At 40.4% G+C, this 21,832-nt stretch overlaps 2 protein-coding genes across 3 annotated transcripts; both read right to left on the bottom strand.

Moving 5' to 3' along the window:
- Positions 1–881: 881 nt before the first annotated feature.
- LOC125308298 (olfactory receptor 52N5-like) lies at positions 882–1,814 on the bottom strand. Its single transcript, XM_048264692.1, has one exon. The coding sequence runs from the start codon at positions 1,812–1,814 to the stop codon at positions 882–884; it is 933 nt and encodes a 310-aa protein (XP_048120649.1).
- Positions 1,815–18,928: 17,114 nt separating this feature from the next.
- Positions 18,929–21,617, bottom strand: LOC125308318 (putative gustatory receptor clone PTE03). 2 transcript variants are annotated; one of them, XM_048264727.1, is made up of 2 exons: positions 20,697–21,617; positions 18,929–19,105 (listed from the first exon to the last, which is right to left on the bottom strand). In XM_048264727.1, the coding sequence occupies exons 1-2, from the start codon at positions 21,615–21,617 to the stop codon at positions 19,043–19,045; spliced, it is 984 nt and encodes a 327-aa protein (XP_048120684.1). In that variant the 3' UTR covers positions 18,929–19,042. The 2 variants fall into 2 exon arrangements, with proteins under 2 accessions (XP_048120684.1, XP_048120685.1); XM_048264728.1 differs by lacking the exon at positions 18,929–19,105 and having other exon boundaries at positions 20,679–21,617.
- Positions 21,618–21,832: the final 215 nt, after the last annotated feature.

Here is a 21,832-nt window from a genome sequence, read left to right as displayed (position 1 = left end):
CTTATATTATTAAGTAAATGCTAATGTTTTGTTCCTGAAATTATTTATAAAAAATAAATAAATAGTAGTGATAGATGTACTCTGTGAGTAATGATGATGAAGTACTAAGTGAGTAATTTGTTAAAAATGGTCAGTTTTATATTCTTTAATCTTGTTTGCTTCTATGGCTTAGATGTTTATAACCCACAATCTAAAAATAAAATTGAGCATAACATAATTCAACATAAACAATGGGTCAAATAAACCCAAACAAAGAGGTTAATGTAAACCATTATTGGGTCAAAAGGACACGTCCATTTTCTGGTTTACTGTAACCCAACATCCCTGTTGGAATAACCCAATATCTGGGTTGATTAGGCTACCCAGAGGTTGGGTTAAATTACCAACCCATCTTGCTAGGTCATTCTAACCCAACATGTTTGCTGTCCCATAGTGACTCAGCACCTGGGTTAGAAACAACCTAATTTGGGTCATTTTCAACCCAGTAGTTTTAGAGTGCAGGCACGCGCACAGGAGATGGAGACAAATTTGATTAATTTTCAGCGGCGGTCATATTTTTGTACCGCTATGTGGTACATCTAGTTTCTCTTGCAATTTCAGTGAACACTTTACCTCTGTAATTTCCTTATAAATACATATAGGCATAAATTAAAATAAAGATGTATATAACAAGGTTTCATAAAATATTCATCTTTCAAGAGGTTGCTTTGATTAAGGATATCATATAAATCATATTTAGGACATTACTAATGTGTTGTTGGTAAAGAAGTATGAAATTGTCTGAAATAAAAAGTATTTTCCTTTATTTGTAGATTAAACATTTTACACATAGTTAATCAGTGTAAAGACTTCCATTTTCCTTCTAATTAATGTTAAATCCTCTAACTGTGACTGATTTTTCTAGCAAATATCTGCAAGATTTTCAGCCTTAAATGTTTAGTCTGTAGGCCATAGATAATTGGATTTAAATGGGCTGGTATAACATGAAAAAGAATAATAATGAGCTTTCTTAAAAGTCTGTGCTCTGGAAACCGATGCATGATTATAGCAATGTATCCTGTCAGCAACATTATCAGATACACAACTAAATGACTTGCACATGTTTGGATTGCTTTGCTATTGAGTTCTGCATTTTTCTTAGTCATGCATACAACAGCAATTCTAATGTAAGTGATAGCGACAGTACCCATTGAAGAGGATAATAGCACCACAGTGTAAAACAGTCCATAGATATTATTGGCAGACACATCTTCACAAGATAACTTAAACAAGGATGCATTGTCACAATAGAAATTTGAAATAAGTGATTTACAGCGAGACAACCTGAGACTGAGGCCCACTAATACACCGACTAATACAAGTGCTGCAGCCCAGGCAGACACAGACAAGGTCACAACTGCTTTTGTTGTCATTATTGCACTGTATCGCAATGGATTACATATAGCGACATATCTATCAATAGCCATTATGATTAGTATGGTGTGTGAAGCAGAGCCATATGTGTGACTGAAAAATACCTGTGTAACACAGGCATTATAGGAAATTAATCTGTCTTTAGAAATCGTGTCATACAGTAGACGAGGCAGTATGATTGTATTACCAAGGATATCATTCACTGACAAATTGCAAAATAGCAAGTACATGGGTTGGTGTAAGCTTTTCTCTCTAATGATGATAACAAGAACACCAAAATTGGTTATCAGCAGTGCAATATATACAAAGAGCAGTGTGAAAAATACAGCATCTGCAAATGATTCAGGGTGTCCTAATTCTTCCAGCACAACATTGTCACTGACAGAGGAACTATTGTCCATCCTTGCTCTCTGCATACCTGACACAGAATCCAGACATTATTATGTTATGTAGTGCATCTTGTAAAATCATGTTTTGAATAGCATTGGGAACGGGACATTCATGCATATAACCTACCTTTTGTAACAACAGATAACGATCCCGAATTTTTCTCAAAACACCTGTACATCAGAAGTACTTATATTGTATAAAATCTTTGACAGCCAATGAAAATGTATCCTCTGAGAGTGTGCAAGCAGGAGGCAGCACAAACCAGTAACTGGACATTTTTCATGACGTTAATGTGAGAACCAATGAGGCCACTTCAGTTCATTAAGTCCCACTCCCACTGAGTTAAACAATTGATTTTTACCTTTCTCCAGTTCATCCAGCTGTTCTCTGAGTCTGACGATACCAGTTTTAGCTCCAGCCAAGCATAGGTCATTGAATCTGATTAGACCATTAGCTTCTTGCCTGCTAGCATTACATTTAAAAGTGACTAAGATTTCCGGCAATTTTCCTATTTAAAACTTGTCTCCTCCAAGTTAGAAAGCGTAATAAGACCAACGGAAAATAAAAAAAACATGGCGATTTTCTAGGCTGACTTGTCATGGAACTATACTCTATGGAACTATACAATATTAGTACTATACAGCCACAGACAAATTTTTCTAAGTTGGAAGGATGATGGCGGTATCAATTGTTCATGGGGGACCAGGGCTAAGATGCCTTGCGCCAAACCTGTATTCATACATCTCTGGTGCAGTGAGGGGATTTGAGACCCAAATTGAGGAAATCCCCGACGCATGAGTCAGACTTGCATTTCTTGAGGTAACGTATACTGAATATATCAATTTGCTGTGGAAGTCTCCCTACCAGTTGGTTCTTGAACCACCGACCAGAGGTGGAAAAAGTATGAAAATATTGTACTCAAGTAAAAGTACCAATACTTTGATGAAATATTACTCAAGCACAAGTTAAAATACCGATCTGAAAATGTACTCGAGTAAAAGTAAAAAGTAGTTAATTTAAAATGTACTTTAACTACAAGTTACTTAGTTACTTTTTTTTTTTTTTTTGGGGGTACCAGAACAACCAGTTTTACCAGAGACTTTCTAATGAGGAGATACAGCACTCAAAAAATCCTCCATAGTAATGCATGGAGTTAGTTTGTAACATCTACACATATCACAACCCTTCCGCGGCAAAATGTCAACATGTGAATACATTGAGCCAATCATGTGTGCTGTGAAGACATCGTGCCAATCATCTGTTGTGATCTCGCCGCTGGAGCAAGATTGGTGTCGAGAAGCCTTACGCACACGCATTTCTGCCAAAATAGATGCCCGATAAGTGCCCAAAAAGCGTTGCAATATGGCCGCCGAGTGGAGGTACTTGCCTAAAAGGACTTTGGTCCTAGCTCGAGTTGCTGCAGCCAGCAGCTAAGGCAGCCATGTCCATGCTCCCAGTGTGTAGCGCTGTAGCTGCAGCAACTCGAGCTAGGTAAAACCGATTGTTTCAGTTTTGTTCATACCGACAGTACACAGTGACGTTGAGAAATGGAGATCTATGTGAAAAATCACCGGAGTTCTCCTTTAAGTTTGAGCAGTAGTTGATTTTCAAACTTAGTTGCACTCATCCTTGGTCGCTTGGCAGTGAACAGTAATCCAGCACAACTGAAAAGCCCCTCACAGGCAGCTGAGGCAGGCAGGCCAATGTTGAGTTGCAGAGAGTTTTTTAATATTTGGAAACGAGCAGAAGGTTCAGCAGATTACAGAGCGTCAAACTGGGGGGGGGGGGGGAGTATAGGGCCCCAATGGAGGAGAGGGCCCTTGAAAAGTGGAATACGGGGGGCACAACATTTTCACCAGGCATTAGTTGTCAGGATCCGGCCCAAGATCATTAGGTCCTGGCCATGCATTTTTTGTTTTCTGTAGTGATTGTATTTCTTGTGTGTTTTGCCTTGTCTTATATCTTCCTATGTCACTTCCTGTTGTGCTTTAATTTACTCCCCGTGTCCTGTACCATGTGTTCCTTGTTTTACCCTTGTCATGTGCTTTTGCTCCTTGACCATACCCCTCACCTGAGCCTTGTTCCCTGATTATTGCCTTGTTCCTTTCCACCTGTGTCTTGTTAGTCCTGTTTGGTTCTGTGTATTTAAACCCTGTCTCTTCTTGTGTTCTTTGCTGGATTATTTTGAGTCTTTCAGTCACATCATGTAAGTCCTTGTCAAGTCCTTGTCTCCAGTGTACTCTGTGTCAAACTTTGTTTTTTGTGATCTTCGATTTTGGATTTTGTGTTTTTGGATTTCGTGTTGCCTTTTGGAATTTAATCAGTTTTTTGAAGTTTCGAAATCTTCTGAGTGTTGGACTGTTTTTGCCCTGCCTTTTGTGGAGTTTGTTCCTGCCCTGTCAGGGTTTCCTTATGAGCTGCCTTTTTGAAGCTAAGTTTTGACATTAAAGTCTTTTCCCTTCAATTCCTGATTTGATGTCTGCTATTGGGTCCAATCCTGTGTGCCGGTCCTCAGACCGTGACATTAGTAATAACTCAGGTAATCCACACATAATAAATCCAAACAACTCCATAAGTAGAGTCATGTGTAATGAAGTGGAATAACACAAGGAAAAAGTATTGAACACTCTAAGAAAAAGCACTAAGGCAAGGAAAGCGAAGGAACGAGCTGGAATCTGTAAGTAGTTAAAGAGTAGTTATCCTTTCTATCTGTGCAAATTAATATAAGCTTGGTTATATTAAAATTACCAAATTATTGGTCATATTTTGTACCGCTATGCGGTACATCTAGTTTATTGCTCCCGTTTCTCATGTTACTCTGTGGGTATTAGCTACAGAGGACCTGACACTTCAAATGCTGGCATATCGCGTCACATTTAAAATTAAACTGTGTTAAACAGATGTGAACGGCAGGCTGAACAGATCTGCAACAGAAGTAGGTTGCTATGTTAAAGGACCATTCCGGCGCAAAATGAACCTAGGGGTTAATAACGCATGTGTACCGAGTTCGACCGTTCGCTGGGATTTGTTTTCATGCTAGTCGAATGTGACCAGTTTTATTGCAAACCGCTATTAGCGTTTAACGCTAGCCTTCGGAGCACACATACAGTAGAAAGAAATCGCTATTTCTATACCACTAACAAGGCTCAAAATAGCACTACACTTACACAGTAGCATAATGAGGGTCTCTACATGTAAACCGAAGCATTGGGAACTTTGTAAGTGTGCAGGCAGTTTATTAAAAAGAAACACATTTCTATCAGAAAGACTCAGGGAGGTACAATGAAAGTTAACACATGTTTTAATCCATCAAAGGATATACAAAAGGCATAAGCAACAATAAGACAGTCTTTGGCATAGGCCCCGTCCTCGGTCCAGGTCACCGAGTGTGCAGACCCTTGCAGATGGGTACGGCAGGGGCGGAGCCTACCCCCTGGACATCTGGACAAGGCCAAACTGGTGGTGGTTAGGGAGGGAGGGTGGGAACATCGAAAATCGGCACCTGAAAGCAACAGGCAGGTGCAAAGTAAAGTGATTATAAAGGCTGATGCAGACTGGTGATTGGTCGGAAGTAATGAATGAATGAGCGACGCATGCATTGAGTCTTCCTGACAGAATTTAACGCTAAGCTTCCATTTCTATCAGAAAGACTCAGGGAGGTACAATGAAAGTTAACACACGTTTTAATCCATCAAAGGATATACAAAAGGCAAAAGCAACAATAAGACAGTCTTTGGCATAGGCCCCGGCCCTCGTCCAGGTCACCAAAGTGTGCAGACCCTGCAGATCCTGCCGGTATGAGACGGCAGGGGTGGAGCCTACCCCCAAAGAATAAGAAATAAAGATACCCACCAGAATGCTTAGATGGTTATCCTCTCTGAAATAGAGCATAACAGTATTAAACAGTGCATGTTGTATTATCCGGTTGAGCTCGGGAGATGAATCAGAGAAAGCGAGACAGACAGCAGAGACACATGAAGAATATACTTAATTAACTTAATAAAATAAACTGATGATTTGATGAGGATGATTATGATGATGGATTCAACCACCTGTGACTCAAATTCTATGATTGATTTAAAGTTATGGAAGGGAATTGAGCTTGCAGATGTTCAACCCATTGAACAAGACTGCTTGAGTGACTAGTGCTTGCAGAAGCTTAGCTTAAGGGTTAACTAACAACGTGCAGGGCGATGAGCTTGCAATTACAAATGCTCAGGGTCAGTGCAGGGGATAGAGCCTGCAGTTGCAGATGCTCAGGGTCAGTGCAGCAGAATAGAGCTCGCAGTTGCTCGGGGGACAATGAGCTTGCAGTTGCAGAAGCTCAGGTTAGTGCAGACGAAATAGCGCTTGCAGTTAAAGAAGATTATGACCTGCACAAATGCAACCAAGCCAGTACGGGCACCAGAAACGAAGAGATGAGTAATATGATTAAATTCAGATAACCACCACCAGACATTTGCAAGAGGAAGTACATTGATTACAAAATGCTCATTACTGCTGTGTGAGTCTTTAGTAATTAAGAACTCAGTAACCATACAGTCCATAGATTCTTGTGAGCCTTGTGACAAGCAAATGGAGTAGCTAGCTCTTAATTGATAAGCAAGTTGATGCAAAATATTACAGTTTGTGAAATCCATTTGTTACGGTTCAATGGTGAACAGAAGCTGCAAGGACTAGATGTACAGCAGATGAAATTAACAACTACTGTCCATCCGGCAGAGGTAAAGCCATGTTAAAGAAAGCTAAATAGCACGACGTATAGGCCTACTATTAGGATAGAAATGTAAACAAGCAAGGTTCAGATTAATGAATTATTATGTTGACTTACCCAAAATAACAGCACGGTGTAGTGTCCATGACAGATTATATCCGATTTAAGTACGACCCCTAAATGTGATGACTGTTTCCGTGAGCAAGCCGCATCCTGCAACGGAATGGAGCTAAAGCAGATCCAAGGGCAAGATGAAAAGAGTGAGCCATGCTTTTGCACCTTGCTCTTGGAAAGGCCCCCCAAAATAAGATGAGCAGCATAGGTAACGTTAGCTAAACGAGACAGGAAAACATGAAATAGACATTGCCCATGGGTAATAAGATCAGAGAGAAAAGGTATAGAGAAACAGATAGAAAGCTTGAGCACTCTCGTGAAAAGAAGAAAATGACCAGCATGGTCTGCAGCGATTGCAGCGAGTCGTAAGCTCGGTTCTTGCACGGCAAGATGTAATTCAATGTGGTGCAAATCCCCGTGGAAAGTGCTTAATGATCGTTCGGTTCGATAACGATTGATGATTGGCGATTTGATGATTATGATTCGAGTCGACTGCCGAAATCGAGCTAAGGCGTATGTATATGATGAGTGAAGTGGGGTGATGGAAGGATAAAGGAAATTAACTGTTGTGACGTGATTACCCAAGGTTTTGCTTGCAGAAGCTAGACCAAGGGTGGCGGTGCGTAGTGACTACAATGTATTAACGCTTTATTCTGTGCCTAAAGTGCCGGGCTGTGCGTGAAGTGACTGGAGAAGAGTGGCTCGGGTCCAACGTAATTAATATAATGCTTTAGCTGAGCCGAATAACCACCACCAGACCTTTGCAAGGTAGCTTACCTTAATTGACACTTGCGAGAGCTATTTGCGCATCTAGAAGGGCTTGATCCTAAGGTCTTATATAGGACTCGTAAGTTTTACGAAGACCATCTTCCGAGCAACTTGATTGAGGATGCAGGTAATCCTAGAGCGGCTGCTGACGTTGCAGCGCCGATGCGAAAGGAATGGCTAGTATATTGGGAGGTTGAGAGCCCGCAGCTACCAACCGCTGTCGACAAGTGGATTCTGAACCATTGTTTAGACATAGAGAGTGGGTAGAAGAAAGAGAGGTGCATTAGGAGAAGTGTGTGGCGAAGTTTAAGATAGTTGATCATAGAAGTATAGGGACAGAAGAGTTATTTACTTTAGAATCTCTGATAATGACAAAGACCTGAGGTGTCCATTTTAGAGTGTTTCAGAATTACACTATAGAAGTGGGAGAAGAGGATGGCTGAGCAAGCCAGATCCTGAGAAGGGTTAAAACCTGGCTGTCAGAACAAAATTCCCCAGAGCGCATGAACCCATAGAAAGCCATGAGGAACACATTCAAGGAGTGAATTGATAGGGAGTGAAAAGAGAGCCAGGGTTAACTAACCAGCAGCAGACCTAAGGACACAACAGGACAAGACAAAATACAATCAACAGATATATAGCTGGAGTACACTAGCACTTATGGATGGTCGCTGAGGATGGTTTAGCATATAACTAAAATAAAGACAAGAGATGGAAGAGTAATCCTCATCATGCTGACTGGGTGAAATAAGATTAAATGAGTAACAAAGCACTGCTCCAGAGCCAAGAGTAAGTGGGTGTTTAGAATATGTGAACCAGCATCACAGACCTTGTAAATTAAATAGTTAGAGTGAATTGGTGATGTAGCCTAATAATTGCTGATTGATTTGATTATATGATGATTGAGAATTATGTGATTGAGATTCGAGGACATATGGATATTCGATTTTGACATGACCTGGATGAAGTAAGATTAAATATGAACCAAAGCACTGATGAACGTTTTGGCTATAGGCCTACGTGAACCAGCCCCGCATCCCTGCATGAAGTAGATAGTTACGGTGAGGGTCAGTACTCCACTGCCGACAGATGCATACCCTTAAATTAAAGAGAGAGAGGCATTTACATTAAACGAAGAGGAGCTGCTCCTGAAATTGAAAGATTATTAAGATGTTAAGTAATGAAGAAATGGGAAGGAATGCCATCCCTGTGCTTATGGGCTGCCGTGGACGAATGGGAGATTACGAATGACGACAAGCAAAGTGCATTGTGCTTGGAAAAAAGTATAAGGGTGAGTGCCGTATTGGCCTGAAGGAGAGTTTGTGCCTGCTAGAGGTGTTGCTCTTTTGGCAAAGAAGAGTTTGAGGAAAGATCTTGTTCTAGTCCTTACAGCCTGAAGACCTGCAAGGAGGAATGGAGTGGTTAGAGAGGAGACATAGCATTTTCAAAAGGACCTAGCACGCAGACAAATAAACAGCCATGATACATTACGTTGCCATTAGTTAAATCAACGAACACAATGTATGGGCCTACATATTCTGTAGACACATAACCAATAGTAACAGACAATGACAGACAATAATGATCAGCCAGACATGAGATAATGAAAATAAGATTAATATGGCCTTCAGGTGCATCGGAAATATTATGGGTTAATGACATTAGTAGCCTACCGCCCTGCAGACAATACCAACAGCATCTCTGCGACTAACACTGCAGCCAAGAAGGAAGAGTACTTTTGTCCCTGTTGGCCTTCCATACACAACAGCCTGACCAGCGAGACAATTTGCCTAGGATGTGGACCTAGCAAAGCTGTATCATGGCAACTTTGGCAAGGAAACCATCGCGAGTGTCGATAACTGAGTAGCCTAACTGAGTTTTTTAAAAGGTTCCGTACATGTATGTTAACAGCGTAGCCTGATAAGTCTGACGGTTTTCGTCAGAAAAGTTTAGCAACCATATTTGCGTTGTTAGCGATACAACGTTAACCTCTTAAGCAACTAGGATCTAACACGAGACTAGGGTGAAAGAGAACCTTCAAGCCGCGGAACTTGTCTCTTTCCGTTGATAAGACCGGGCGGACAACCCGAATAGTGGCAACAATTTGGCCTACCTTACTCTCCGACGTTTACAAGCTATTATGCTACATTAATGGAAACCCCCGAGACTTTGGTGAGATTCGTCCAACTCAGTTGAAGCGAACGTAAGGTAGGCTAAGCTACTGGTCTGTGACTGCATCACATGTTAAAGTTGTGGCGAAGTGAATGACTAGCTACCCGTGCATGGATAATGAACATCGAAAAAAATCGGCACCTGAAAGCAACAGGCAGGTACAAAGTAAAGTGATTATAAAGGCTGATGCAGACTGGTGATTGGTCGGAAGTAATGAATGAATGAGTGACGCATGCATTGAGTCTTCCTGACAGAATTTAACGCTAAGCTTCCATTACCGTTCACGTCTGGTTCACATACAGGCAGGCACCTTGGTAAAACAGAACTCTGGGATGTGAAGTGAATCTTGCGTGAAACGTTGTCGCCGAAAGAAAGGACTGTGCAAAAGAGAAGCACTGAACGCAACAGAAGACATAAGAGATGGCAGGTTATTTGAAGGAATTTGAAGACATCGACGATGAACCCTTATTGGACGTCCTTATCTTTTCGAGTCGGAATATATACCAACGAAGAGCTGCGGGACCTCCGTGAAAGGGCTATGAGAGAGAGAGCTACCTACCCAGATAGCAAACATACACTGGGACGGAACTGGGCCACACCTACCACAACGTCCGGCATGGATCTGCATAATGAACTTGATCCGGCGTCCAAACGCACATCGGTCCAAAATTGGTCTGGATCCGTTTGACGGATCTGGTGCCAACAAGGGCTAAGACTGGCCCAGTTCCGTATGATAGTCTGTATTACTGACGTGTTCCAGATCTGTTTATCATATGCAATACTGGTCCGCTTATTGTGTGTGGTACGGACCCGTTTATCAGATATCAGCTGGCTTTATTTGACATGTGAAATGTGATTGGTAATTAATTATCCTGAAAAATCTGTTTGCTACACATTTGCTAACAGGTTCGTTATAGGTACACCCAGGCTAAAGTTCGTAACGTTTTCCCAACAGCTCAACTAATAAACATAAGCTAGGCTACAAACACAATAGGGGGACTTTCTTATTATTGTTTTTTCCAAATATGTTTATTTGGTTTTTCTTCAAGTAACAATAACAAGAATGCAAATGTGAAAAGTAAATACGAAACACTCACACACTCATGCATACACACACATGCACACAAAGAAAATAAATGGAACAAGAAGTGAATAAATGAAAGGTACAAACAATGGTACAGGTAGTAGATAGTATGGGAGTTTCTTACACCAGTTCCAGTTCAAATAGCAGTATTCTGTTCAGATTCGGTTCAAGATAAAGGCAGTGAATGTCAGTTCAGAGCTAAAAGAAATTGAGGGCCTCCAACAAATTCCAAAAAGGATGACCATATATCTTCAAACACAAAATATTTTCCTTTCATTGAATAAGTCATTTTTTCCATTGGCAAAATTTGAACAATGTTCTCCAGCCAACATTTCACACTCAGACTTAATGTGGATTTCCACCCTTGTGCAATTGTCCGTCTGGCCTGTAGTAAACAGAGGGTGACCATCTTCCTGTTGGTGGAGTTGAGCTTAATGTCTTTAGGTTATAGTCCTAATATACACAGTTTAGGACATGTAGGGAGGTCCGTCTCAGTTATAGCAGAAAGTACTTGGATAACCTCTCTCCAGAAGCTCTCCAGAAGGCTTGTAGCTTTGTGCACGACCTTAGACAATGGATGAGTGTAACTTTACATGTTTCACACTTAACACATACATCAGGAGTGTTAACATTAAACTTGTGTAGAACCTCAGGCGTTATATAAAGCCTCATGACTGACTTATATTGTATAAGTTTGAGACCGGCATTACATGTTTGTGTTTGTGATTTCTTGCATACAGTTTGCCATTCAGAGTCTGTTATTTCCTGTTTCAGGTCAATACACCATGCAAGTCTCTTTTCCTCAGAGGATTCTTGGGTCCCAAGTAACAGTGTCTTGTAAAACATAGAAATAACCCCTCTTTGCCTCATACACACAGCTATGTTTTCTATTGCGGATAGTTTGGGTAAAGAGATATTCTTTTGTCTTTTATGAATAAAATCTCTGATTTGTAGGTATTGGAAAAAATGCTTAGCAGGCAAATCAAACTTTTGCTTGATTTTTTCAAATGACATTAAAACTCCATCGTCTGCTATTTTGGCAATACCTTTATCCGCCCATTGTTGCCGGTGGGAAGTTTTCATTTCCCCAAATGGGAGTAAAATGTGATAACTTAGAAATTTCGTTCAAGTATTTATGGACCTCATGCCACACATATATTGTATTTCTTACAAAGGGATTGTCTGTGGATTTCTTAAGCTTCCCTGGTCTTGCAGAATATAGGTACAGTTGAAGAGGTAAATTGGTAGATGTAAATCTCTCTATATCAACTCAAGAAAGGCTTAAATGAGATTTAAACCAAAAAGAGGCTGTCCACAGTTGACATGCCCAGTAGTATAGTTTGAGGTTAGGAAGTTTCAGTCCTCCTCTATCAAAGGGCAAATAGAGAAGGGTATTCCATATGAAATCTCTGAAATAAATGTTCATGTTCATGTAAGGCAGTGTATGTGTAGCACCACTAGGTATCACTGCAGGACTATGTATTATTTATATTTTCGTTAGTTTAACTCTGATTGTTCCTTTTGATACACAGTAGGGTTGATGCGTGTTTAGCTTAGAACGCCATCTTTTCTTTAGTATATGCCATCAACCTTATAGGTAAGTCACATTATTTTCATGAGTTTATAAAATAGAAATTGTAATACTACTTAGAAAGTTTGTTTTGTTGAACTATTGTTTATACCTAGTTATTGAAGACTTAAATGCTGAGTCATTTTGAGAAAAAGCACTTTTTATTTTCGTTATAAGATCGAGTGTAATGTGGCCACTAATACATTGCTAAGCTATGTGTTACTGTGCTAGTTAGTTAGTGTTTTGGCACTTGAATGTAATATGGGGATTCATTAACGTTTGAATGTGCAACTGAAGTGCATTAGGATTTTTTCATAATGGTTATAAATGGTAGCCTAAAAATCTGGACGCGCCCCTAGCGGCAGCAAATTAAATTTGCTGCCAGGGCTAGTCTAGCAACTCTCCGTTGGCTTGTGAGCTCCAGAAATCGAAACTTAATCAGGCCAATGAAATTGTGTATAGAGTCATTAGGTGGGCTTAACATAATGATTGATGGCAGAGTTGCAACGGTTTGGCTTGAATTCCCTGCTACTTGAAAACAAATAAGATGGATGTTGCAACAGTGTGACACGAGTTAAGCTTTTATTAAGTTGGCAAACGTTTGAACTAGCCAACTAGCTGGTGGGAAACGTATGGGACTCATAGCGCTGCTGCTGTCCTATAGAGCTGCACAGTCCCACCCACAGCCGATGCCGGATGTAAAAATTCAATGCAATTTCTCCATTGACAATTGCGGTATAAGCCATAAAAACTTAACTGCACGTGGTAGACTTAAAACCAGCTACGGCTGTATTAAGCGATTGTATATGCTCCTAATAGACACCAAGAGTTCATGGGGCACTAACCCTGTTTTGAGATAAATGCCTTTTATTCGCGATCTCTTGGATAAGTACTTCATTAGCCACAATCCTGAACAATCCCACAATCCCACAGTGATGCCTCTGATTGGTGGAAAGGCCGTTATGGTCATAGTTTGAAACTTTCTCAGCGAAAAATATTGATAAAGATGGCGGAATCTTTTACTGCCTATGGCGAAAATCTTAATGTGATTAAAAACTTTCTTGACGAATATTGGTACTTGTATCAACAAGGATTGGGGTTTATACATAACACGAACTTAGTCAGGGCCAATACACTATCAAATAGACTAAATGTTAATGTTAAATGTTAAATGTAAATGTTAGTTTAAACACTCAAACTTTTCAGGTAGCCGACAGGCTAACCTTTAGCATTTCCGACATTGTATGTCATTACATAATGCAGCTAACATTAGCCTACATGCTGCAACACAGTATGAAATATATTATGTTTTAGTGAGTGTCCAAAGGGGTGAAAGCCACTTTAAATCGGGTCACATTATTGACTGTTGTGTGTCCGAGAGTCAGTTTGTGGGTTTTGTAAGGGCCAGCATGAGGGACAAGACCTACAAAGTTGTGGTGAGTTAAGCAGGGAGGTTGGTAACGTTAATGCTGCTAGCAGTGCTAGTTAACATTAGCTAGGCTACTGTAGCCTTCATACTGTATGATTCATATCAATCATTAACCTAGGAATACTTCGTGCATTTAATGAACATTTTGTGTAATAGTACAGCGGTTAAGCCCTGAAATCAAGGAATTGTAGGTGAACGGATACACACCACCAGACTGAAAGAACGACTGCTTTCTGAGCTTCCACATCTGAGGGCACATTTACGCGGAAGAGACACACTCCTGAGATTTGAGAAGGACATTGGACCAGCTCTCATGATAGCCTGTGAAACTGACAGTGATGCCATGCACTTAATGCGAGCAGCACAAGTAGTGCGCAAAGAGATCCTTAACTCATTTTTCTCTTTTGACGGGTCATTCAAAGAAAACTGCCAGCAGAGGGCTGTGCCACCATCTCTCTTGGCCTTCATCAACATGGTACTTGATGGTACAAACATTGAGCATCAGTCCACCACAAAACCTGCCTTAACAATCTCCCAATTGATAGTCTTTAACAGTAAGAAGTAATGAATTAGTAGTAATTAAAGACACAGCCTTATATTAACATGCTACTGTAGCTACAAATGTGTTCAAGCCCGGTTGACCGCTTTTAACTAGGCTACTCTGTTAACATTACCTATTTCAGCCATAACAAATTTCACATTACCAAGCTGACATATCTACAATATACTCTGTTCAATCAATAAACTAGCTTCAGCTCACATAAATGTTCCAGACTGTCTTTTAGTTTAACTAGGATAATTATTTTGATCAATGTCCATGATGTTTACCTCAAAAGCTAACTACCAAGGAAAATTCCTTCCTGGCTATGGTTAAATTAATTTGCAACATGAATAATATTATGTAATTATGTAATAATATTGTTTGTTCATAGTCAATATGTTTACCTGTTAGAATATGTCGATTGAAGTGCTCTCTACATTGTGCGTACTGTGGCCTGTAGCAACAACTCTCTAAAGCAGGGTTTTTTTAACCAGCGGTGGTATGGCAGGTGGTCTGTGAAAATGGTCTAGGGGGGTCACCTGTGGATAATTCTGTGCTGTGAAGAAATGAAATTAGCCACACATCTCATGAAATAACAACTAATAACTGAATAATACAGGGACAACAAAGAAATGAATTGGGATACATAAAAAATGAATATTTTGATGTTTTGTTTACCTTGACCTTTACATAAATGGATTTTCTTGAACTCTGGTGGTTTCAAAGTTATCAGATACAGAATGGGCACCCAAGAGTTAGTGGGAAATGACACCTTAAGTGTTTTTCTACTGTGTTTGGTTCCAACATGAGGCACTTTTGAATATTATTGGCGGCCATCTTGGATTTGACCTCTCCCGGGCCTCAGAGGTCAAATTTGACTTCCCTCCCAATCTGAAAATAAACCTTATGGTATAACCTAACTATGGTAGAAGTTTCATGTTTCTTTCAAAAAGTGCACAATTCCCCTTGATTTCAGGGCTTAACCGCTGTACTATATTACACAAAATGTTCATTAAAGGTGCCATGTGTAAGAATTGAGGTAAAAATATCCAAAAAATGAGCTACACGCATCAAAAGAATGAGAAGAAATAAGGGTGATGATGTCATTAAAAAAATGGCAAGGTATAGTGCTGCAGAGATATCAACCAGAATTAGCATGCTAAATTACTAGCCACAGCCCGACAGGTGTCATAATACCAGCTTCGGCCATGGGAGGCGGTATGCGGGCAACATAACCGCCAGCCAAACTGCATACACGTTTCTCGGTTGTTACTCTAGGGTAGACCAACTCACTTTCTGGAGGTATACTGCCTCCATCTTTTATGGAATGTGGAGTATGAATTGATTTTTTGGCGGATATTACACATGGCACCTTTAAGAAACTCAAATAGCCTAGATGCATGCTTAGCATTATGTGATCATTAGGCTAAGGCTACTTTCACAAACTCAGTCAGCTGTCCTCTGATTTACCAATATCTAGGCGATATTTGTAACATTTATTTTGTATTTGGCCCGTTATGAAATCATGTGGAACAATTTAAACACATTGTAAAACTTAAATCCCAAATTTGGAGACATCCATGCATGTCAAAATTTACTACAAATTCAAAACTGGATTACTCTAGAACGGCTAACTGTACAGGGGACTACTTACAGGGGACTTGTGTTCGGTAAGGTCTGCTGTTTATTCTGATATATGGTTTGTCGTGTGTTAAAAGAAGGGTTCGTGAAGTATTCCACCGAGATGAATGGGTTGGGAGATCATGGGACGCAAAACCTTCAGTAGAATGTATAACTAAATTGAAATATTATGTACTTTTCTCGCGAACCGTTCAACTCAGCAATTATCGGGTAGGCCTAACATCGTTTAAAAGCTGAGAAAAAGCTCTTTCATGTGATACTTGTGATGTCTGTGTGATGAATAGGCTACTTCGCGAGTAGTTCAACTGAGATGAATGGGTGAATTTGGACGCACTTTATTTCTTGCGCTGTCACTTTCTCCACTGCGTAAAAGACTAAATTAATTTGCGCTGTGAATGCTAAGATTATTTTTGACAGGCCACAGGCTAAATAAAAATCACCGTGGCCTGTAAACCTCTGATTTTCAAAGGGGCCTCACGGCCAACGTGGCCGCCGTGAAATTCCTACCCTGGTGGTCACCCAGCCCTCCACACACACATACAACAGCCCTCCCTGCATGAAACGTCCCTCTTCATTCTGCTAACATTTACAGTAGCTGACCTCTTCCTCAATTTGTCCCTGCTGGGTAACGTCTCCTCCTCCTCCGTAACGTCTCTGTCCATCTCCTCCGAATCCACCTGTACTTCTTCCTCTGTGTCACTACACTGCACATCAAACGTAACGTCTCTCCTCCTCAGAATCCACCTGTACTTCGCCTTCCTCTTTGTTACTACACTGGGGTGCGTTTCCCGTACAACTACGGAGGTTAGCTTTTTACTAACGTGGTACGATGCATCGTTCAACTAACCAACATGTAAGTTACGACTGTTTCCCAAAACCGTCGTACTTACATAGTACTTTGTTAGTTTGAACCATGTTGGTTTCAACCAACATAGTTCAGACTACAATGGTTGCAGATGTGTTCGGAGAATGTCGGGCTCTGTCGGTTAGAGCCGAACGCATTAAGTCACGTAAAAGTAATGCAATTTGACATTGCATGACGTTTCCTGGGCCCATCAGTTATAATATCAATAATAATAATAATAATAATAAAAAATAATGATAATACTTATTACAACAATAGGCAGTAATTTCAATAGGCCCTAGGCTATGAATGCTTTAAATATATATATATAAGGCCATTAATAATAATAATAGGCATAATAATGATAATTTTAATAATAACGTCACAGTCTATTGAACGTAGCCTACTAATTAGCCTAATCAGTGAAGCATAAATCGCCAACCGAGCAAATGGGCTAAGTTACACATTTAATGAAACACACCGAATAGCCTATAGGCTAAATACTGGCCAAGGCAGAAAAGTGCAATGTGATATATAAAGTATAGACAGGTGGTGCATAGACAGGACAATAAATATAGTGCAGTGTAGACAGTAGTATACAGTTGGTTTGCAGAAGGTGGTTTAGAGTAATATAAATGAAATATAAATATGTGCAGTATCTTAGCAGTTACCTTACAGTAAGAGCAGAATAAATATGGATATGTAATATGAACAATGTTGAACATGTTGTTATGTAAGTGCTTTGAGTTTCACTCTGTTCTAAAAGCGCTATATAAATGAATACTTTACTTTATGATTGCCCTTCATTTCACTGGAAGTTTTTCATGCCTTTATGCAGCATTTTTCCAATGTTGCCCTTGTTATGTGTTTTCACTGTGACACTGAAAATTGAATACTGTTACCACACACAAGTATTTCATGATATTTTAAATGCACAGATAGTTTTTTTACCATTACTTTTCATCCATTGTAGTTATGAAGTTGTGTGTTGAATCACAACCACAAAATGACAGTTCACATAGCACAAATGTTTCAATGCTCAAATGGTTGAAGGATCTGCGCCAGCTGTACCAACACACACACACACACTCACACACACTCACACACACACACAGTGTTACTGTAGGTGCTGCTCATGTTGTTGCCTTCTGCTGCTGAGATAGTAGCAAAGTCTATACTGTTCAAATGCATGTCTATATTCCCTGAGTGCACTGACATTTCAAGACCTACTTTATTCCATCAACCCCCTATGATAATACAAGCATGTCAACTGCTCCATCTAGGAGCCCAACAGCGAGGCAGAGGCGCGGTACAACAACGCCCATAGCCGGACCCGCGTTGTTGTGGAGAGGGCCCTGGGCATGTGGAAAGGTGTGTGAGCAAATCCGCTGGTGGCCTGAAGCGTGCAGTGTAGTTTTGGTGGCGGTGCTTCTGGAACATGGCCCTTCAGGATCACATCCCACTGCCGGCTGATGAGGAGCTCTTAGTGGAGGAGGTGGAAGAGGTCATTCCAGTGGCTGCTGCACACCTTCCTGCTGGCCTGGAAGCACACTGGGAATTAGTTGCACATATGTTTGGCCCCTAAACACCCAAACCCCACAATCAATTCCCTGCCACATTACCTGTTTTTTCCTCTTTTGTTTATGTTTTTTACATTTCTTTTAGTTTGGTGGGGGTGAGGGGGTAAATGTACTTAACTTTCCCACCATCACTTTCTCCCCATGATCCCTCCCACACACACACACACACATGTTCCCTATGAGCCATGACATCAAAATACATACACAGATTGAAAGGTCACAAAGCAAACGCAACTTACCATTTTTCCGCCTCCCATGACAGGCCTACCCATACCTGGGCCATGAAGGACAAGTTAAATCAGTGAAAATCATGTCACATTTTGACACTGACCACAGCACTCTGCATGCTCACTTAAGTCCCAGAGGTCTTAAAGTTCTCCAAGCGAGAGGCTACTCAACTTCACAGCAGCATTCTGTCATTGTACCAACATAATTCAGCGTAATTCATGTGTTCAAATATCAAGATCATATAATAACTGAGAGTAGCCTAACTTATACACCCACTAAACATAGCTTGTGATCAGACAAGATACAACACAAACCCCACTCCACAGGCATACTCACCTCACACCCATCGACTCAGTCTTGAACCCCTGACCTCTCTCATGTAAAGCACACACGCTACAGTCTCTGCCATAGCACAGTCACTTCACTACATCATAATGGGCTGTAGAGTCCATATACCGTTAGCTATGTGTATGATTAGCAGATGCTTCATCCAAACACACTAACATACGACTACAATGTAACGTTATCCTTTTATAACAATTACAATGCTAGCCTCACATAACAATACCGTTGGCATTCAAAAGCTTTATCACCAGATAACTTAACTTAAAGGGGAACTTGGCAACTATTTCAACGTAATAAACCCGTTTAGAAATCATTCGGATGGTTAAATTACCTGTTCCGGTGAAAATGGTGACTTTCCCCGCTGCGCCTAGCGTCCCCAGGCGGAAAACCAACCTTGAGACTTACCGTCCCGGAAAGAGAAGTGAGAAACAAGAAACTCGTTTTAAATTGTGTTTCTTACCTTGTAACATCCACATAGTTCTGCCAAACTTATGCTAACCGTTCGCTATCTTGTAAACAAATCCATGTGCTTTATCGTTACCTTTTCCCACAGTTTGAAATAGCATAATGCACAATTTCTCCAGCAGAGGGGGAAATCCTGCCAAGTTTCCCTTTAACGGGTGTTCGAAAGAATCTGTGCTGACACATTAGCATTAGGCTACATGTAAATTCACGAATAATAACAACACAGATAATTGCGGTCACCATAGCACTTCACCACAGGCCGCTCTGTTGTGGGCTAACACAACACTTCACTTTCCACTGTACCACATAACGTTGTCCAGTAATGTGCAATTGTAGCTTCCAGCAATGCTATGGTATGGTATCCCACAGCAATGTTATGGGATCGTTTAATGGCTACCTCTCATCCATCTGTCCTCTGCGTGTTCCGTCATCAGGGTTACGTTGTCTACTATGGTTCTTACTACATACTACAGGTCGAGAGGTGTAGCTGTAACTACACAACTTTACGATAGTGGTTGCGAACGTTAGTTGCTACTATGGTTTTGGGAAACACTGACGCAGTGTCACGATGCATCGTACTATGTAAGTTCCACCACCATAGTTCACACTATCGTTTTGGGGAACAGTTGTGTCGTACTTACATAGTTGCAACCATGTTAGTTGCTACCGTAGTTAGCAACGATGCTTTTGGGAAACGCACTCCTGCACATCAAAGCTGTGTTCCACTCCTTCAGCCTGTGCACTCGATGTCGACGGCCCTGCACCCGCTGTAACAGTCGACCTTGGGGTGAACATTTCTGTGATTTTGACACATTTTGCTGCGTCCACTTGTAGGCTTTTTAGCCTTTTGTCTTGCAGCTTCTCTGCCCCCCTTGCGCTTTTGTGGTTTATTAGGCCTACCGCATTTCGTGTCTCAAATACCGTCGCGGTGGATATATTTTTTTTTATTATTATTAAATTATGACAGCCCCGGCCCAAAAATGTGCGTCGGCCCACCGGGCAATGCCTGGTACGCCCGATGGCCAGTCCATGCCTGCGCTATGCGGTACATCTAGTTTATTTGAAGATTACAAGTCTAGTACGCATAGAATTATTGATCAAAAATGAGACTGACTGATAAAAGTAGATTTGAATCCGCTCTTTCAAGTGTAGGCTATTACAAAGGGTGGTATTTACTGACGTTCATTAAATCATGTAACATTCAAAAAATTACAATTATTACATCTTTATTCAATTACCTCAGCAAGAAAAGAAAGGTTCACACGTCCAGTATAATACAATCATCATCTTTTAAAACATTCTTATGTAAAACAATTTCACCATTTGCAATCACAACATTATACAACCATGTATAATAACATTTACAGTACATTAGAATTGTTATTGTCCTAACTGAGTGATTTTCCTTTTAAATATTTGCAAAATTTTCAATCTTAAATGTTTAGTCTGTAGTCCATAAATAATTGGATTCAAATGGGCAGGTATAACAAGAAAAATAATAGCCATGAGTTTTCTTAAAAAGCGATCTTCTGGAAACCGATGCATGATAATAATAATGAATCCAGACAGCAACAATATCAGATACAAGACTAAATGACTTGTACATGTTTGGATGGCTTTGCTATTGAGTTCTGCATTTTTCTTAGTCCAGCATGTGATACCAATTCTAATGTATGTGACAGCAACAGTACCCATTGAGGAGGAAAATAACACCACAGTGTAAAACAGTCCATAGATGTTATTAATAGACACATCTTCACAAGATAACTTGAACAAGGAGGCATTGTCACAATAAAAATTTGGAATAAGTGATCTACAGCGAGACAGCCTGGTTGTGAGACCCACTAATACACCGACTAATACAATGACAAAACTCCAGGCAGACACAGTCAAGACTGCAACTGCCTTAGCTGTCATTATTGAATTGTATCGCAATGGATTGCATATAGCCACATACCTATCAATAGCCATTATGATCAGTATGGTGTGTGATGCTGAGGCAAAAGTATGAGTAAAAAATATCTGTGAAACACACGCATTATAAGAAATTAACCTGTTTTTAGCAACCATGTCAAATAACAGTTGAGGTAGTATAACAGTGTTACCAAGGATATCATTGACTGTTAGGTTGCAAAATAGCAGGTACATGGGTTGGTGTAAGCTTTTCTCTCTAATGATGATAACAAGAACGCCAAAATTGGTTATCAGCAGTGCAATATAAGCAAATAGCAGTGTGTAAAATACAGCATCTGCAAATGATTCATAGTGTCCTAATTCTTCCAGCACAAGAATGTCACTGACGTAGGACCTGTTTTCCATCCTTGTTCCCTGACCAACTGTGGATACAGAATCAGATCCAGACATTGATCTCTTTCTCTTTCTCAGTTATTTTTATGTGCACAGATTTATATGATATGCTGAAAATGTTATTTAATTTGGATAGCATTAGGAGTGGGAAACTCATATCTTACCCATAGCGACAATAGATGGCAATCCCAACTTCTCTCACCTGTGTTGCCAAACTATTTATACCC

This window comes from Alosa alosa, chromosome 15 (assembly GCF_017589495.1).
Source record: "Alosa alosa isolate M-15738 ecotype Scorff River chromosome 15, AALO_Geno_1.1, whole genome shotgun sequence".
Classification (NCBI taxonomy): Eukaryota; Metazoa; Chordata; class Actinopteri; order Clupeiformes; family Clupeidae; genus Alosa; species Alosa alosa.
Note: the sequence above shows the minus strand (reverse complement) of the source record. Positions and strands in the feature narration are given on the sequence as shown.

Excerpts from the sequence above, each read along its gene's own strand:
- LOC125308298 (XM_048264692.1), bottom strand. The coding sequence starts at position 1,814 with ATGGACAATAGTTCCTCTGTCAGTGACAATGTTGTGCTGGAAGAATTA.
- LOC125308318 (XM_048264727.1), bottom strand. The coding sequence starts at position 21,617 with ATGGAAAACAGGTCCTACGTCAGTGACATTCTTGTGCTGGAAGAATTA. Across the intron at positions 19,106-20,696 it reads AAATATTTAAAAGGAAAATC|TTCCCCTTTAAGTTAAGTTA; the intron begins ACTCAGTTAGGA and ends ATAGTTGCCAAG.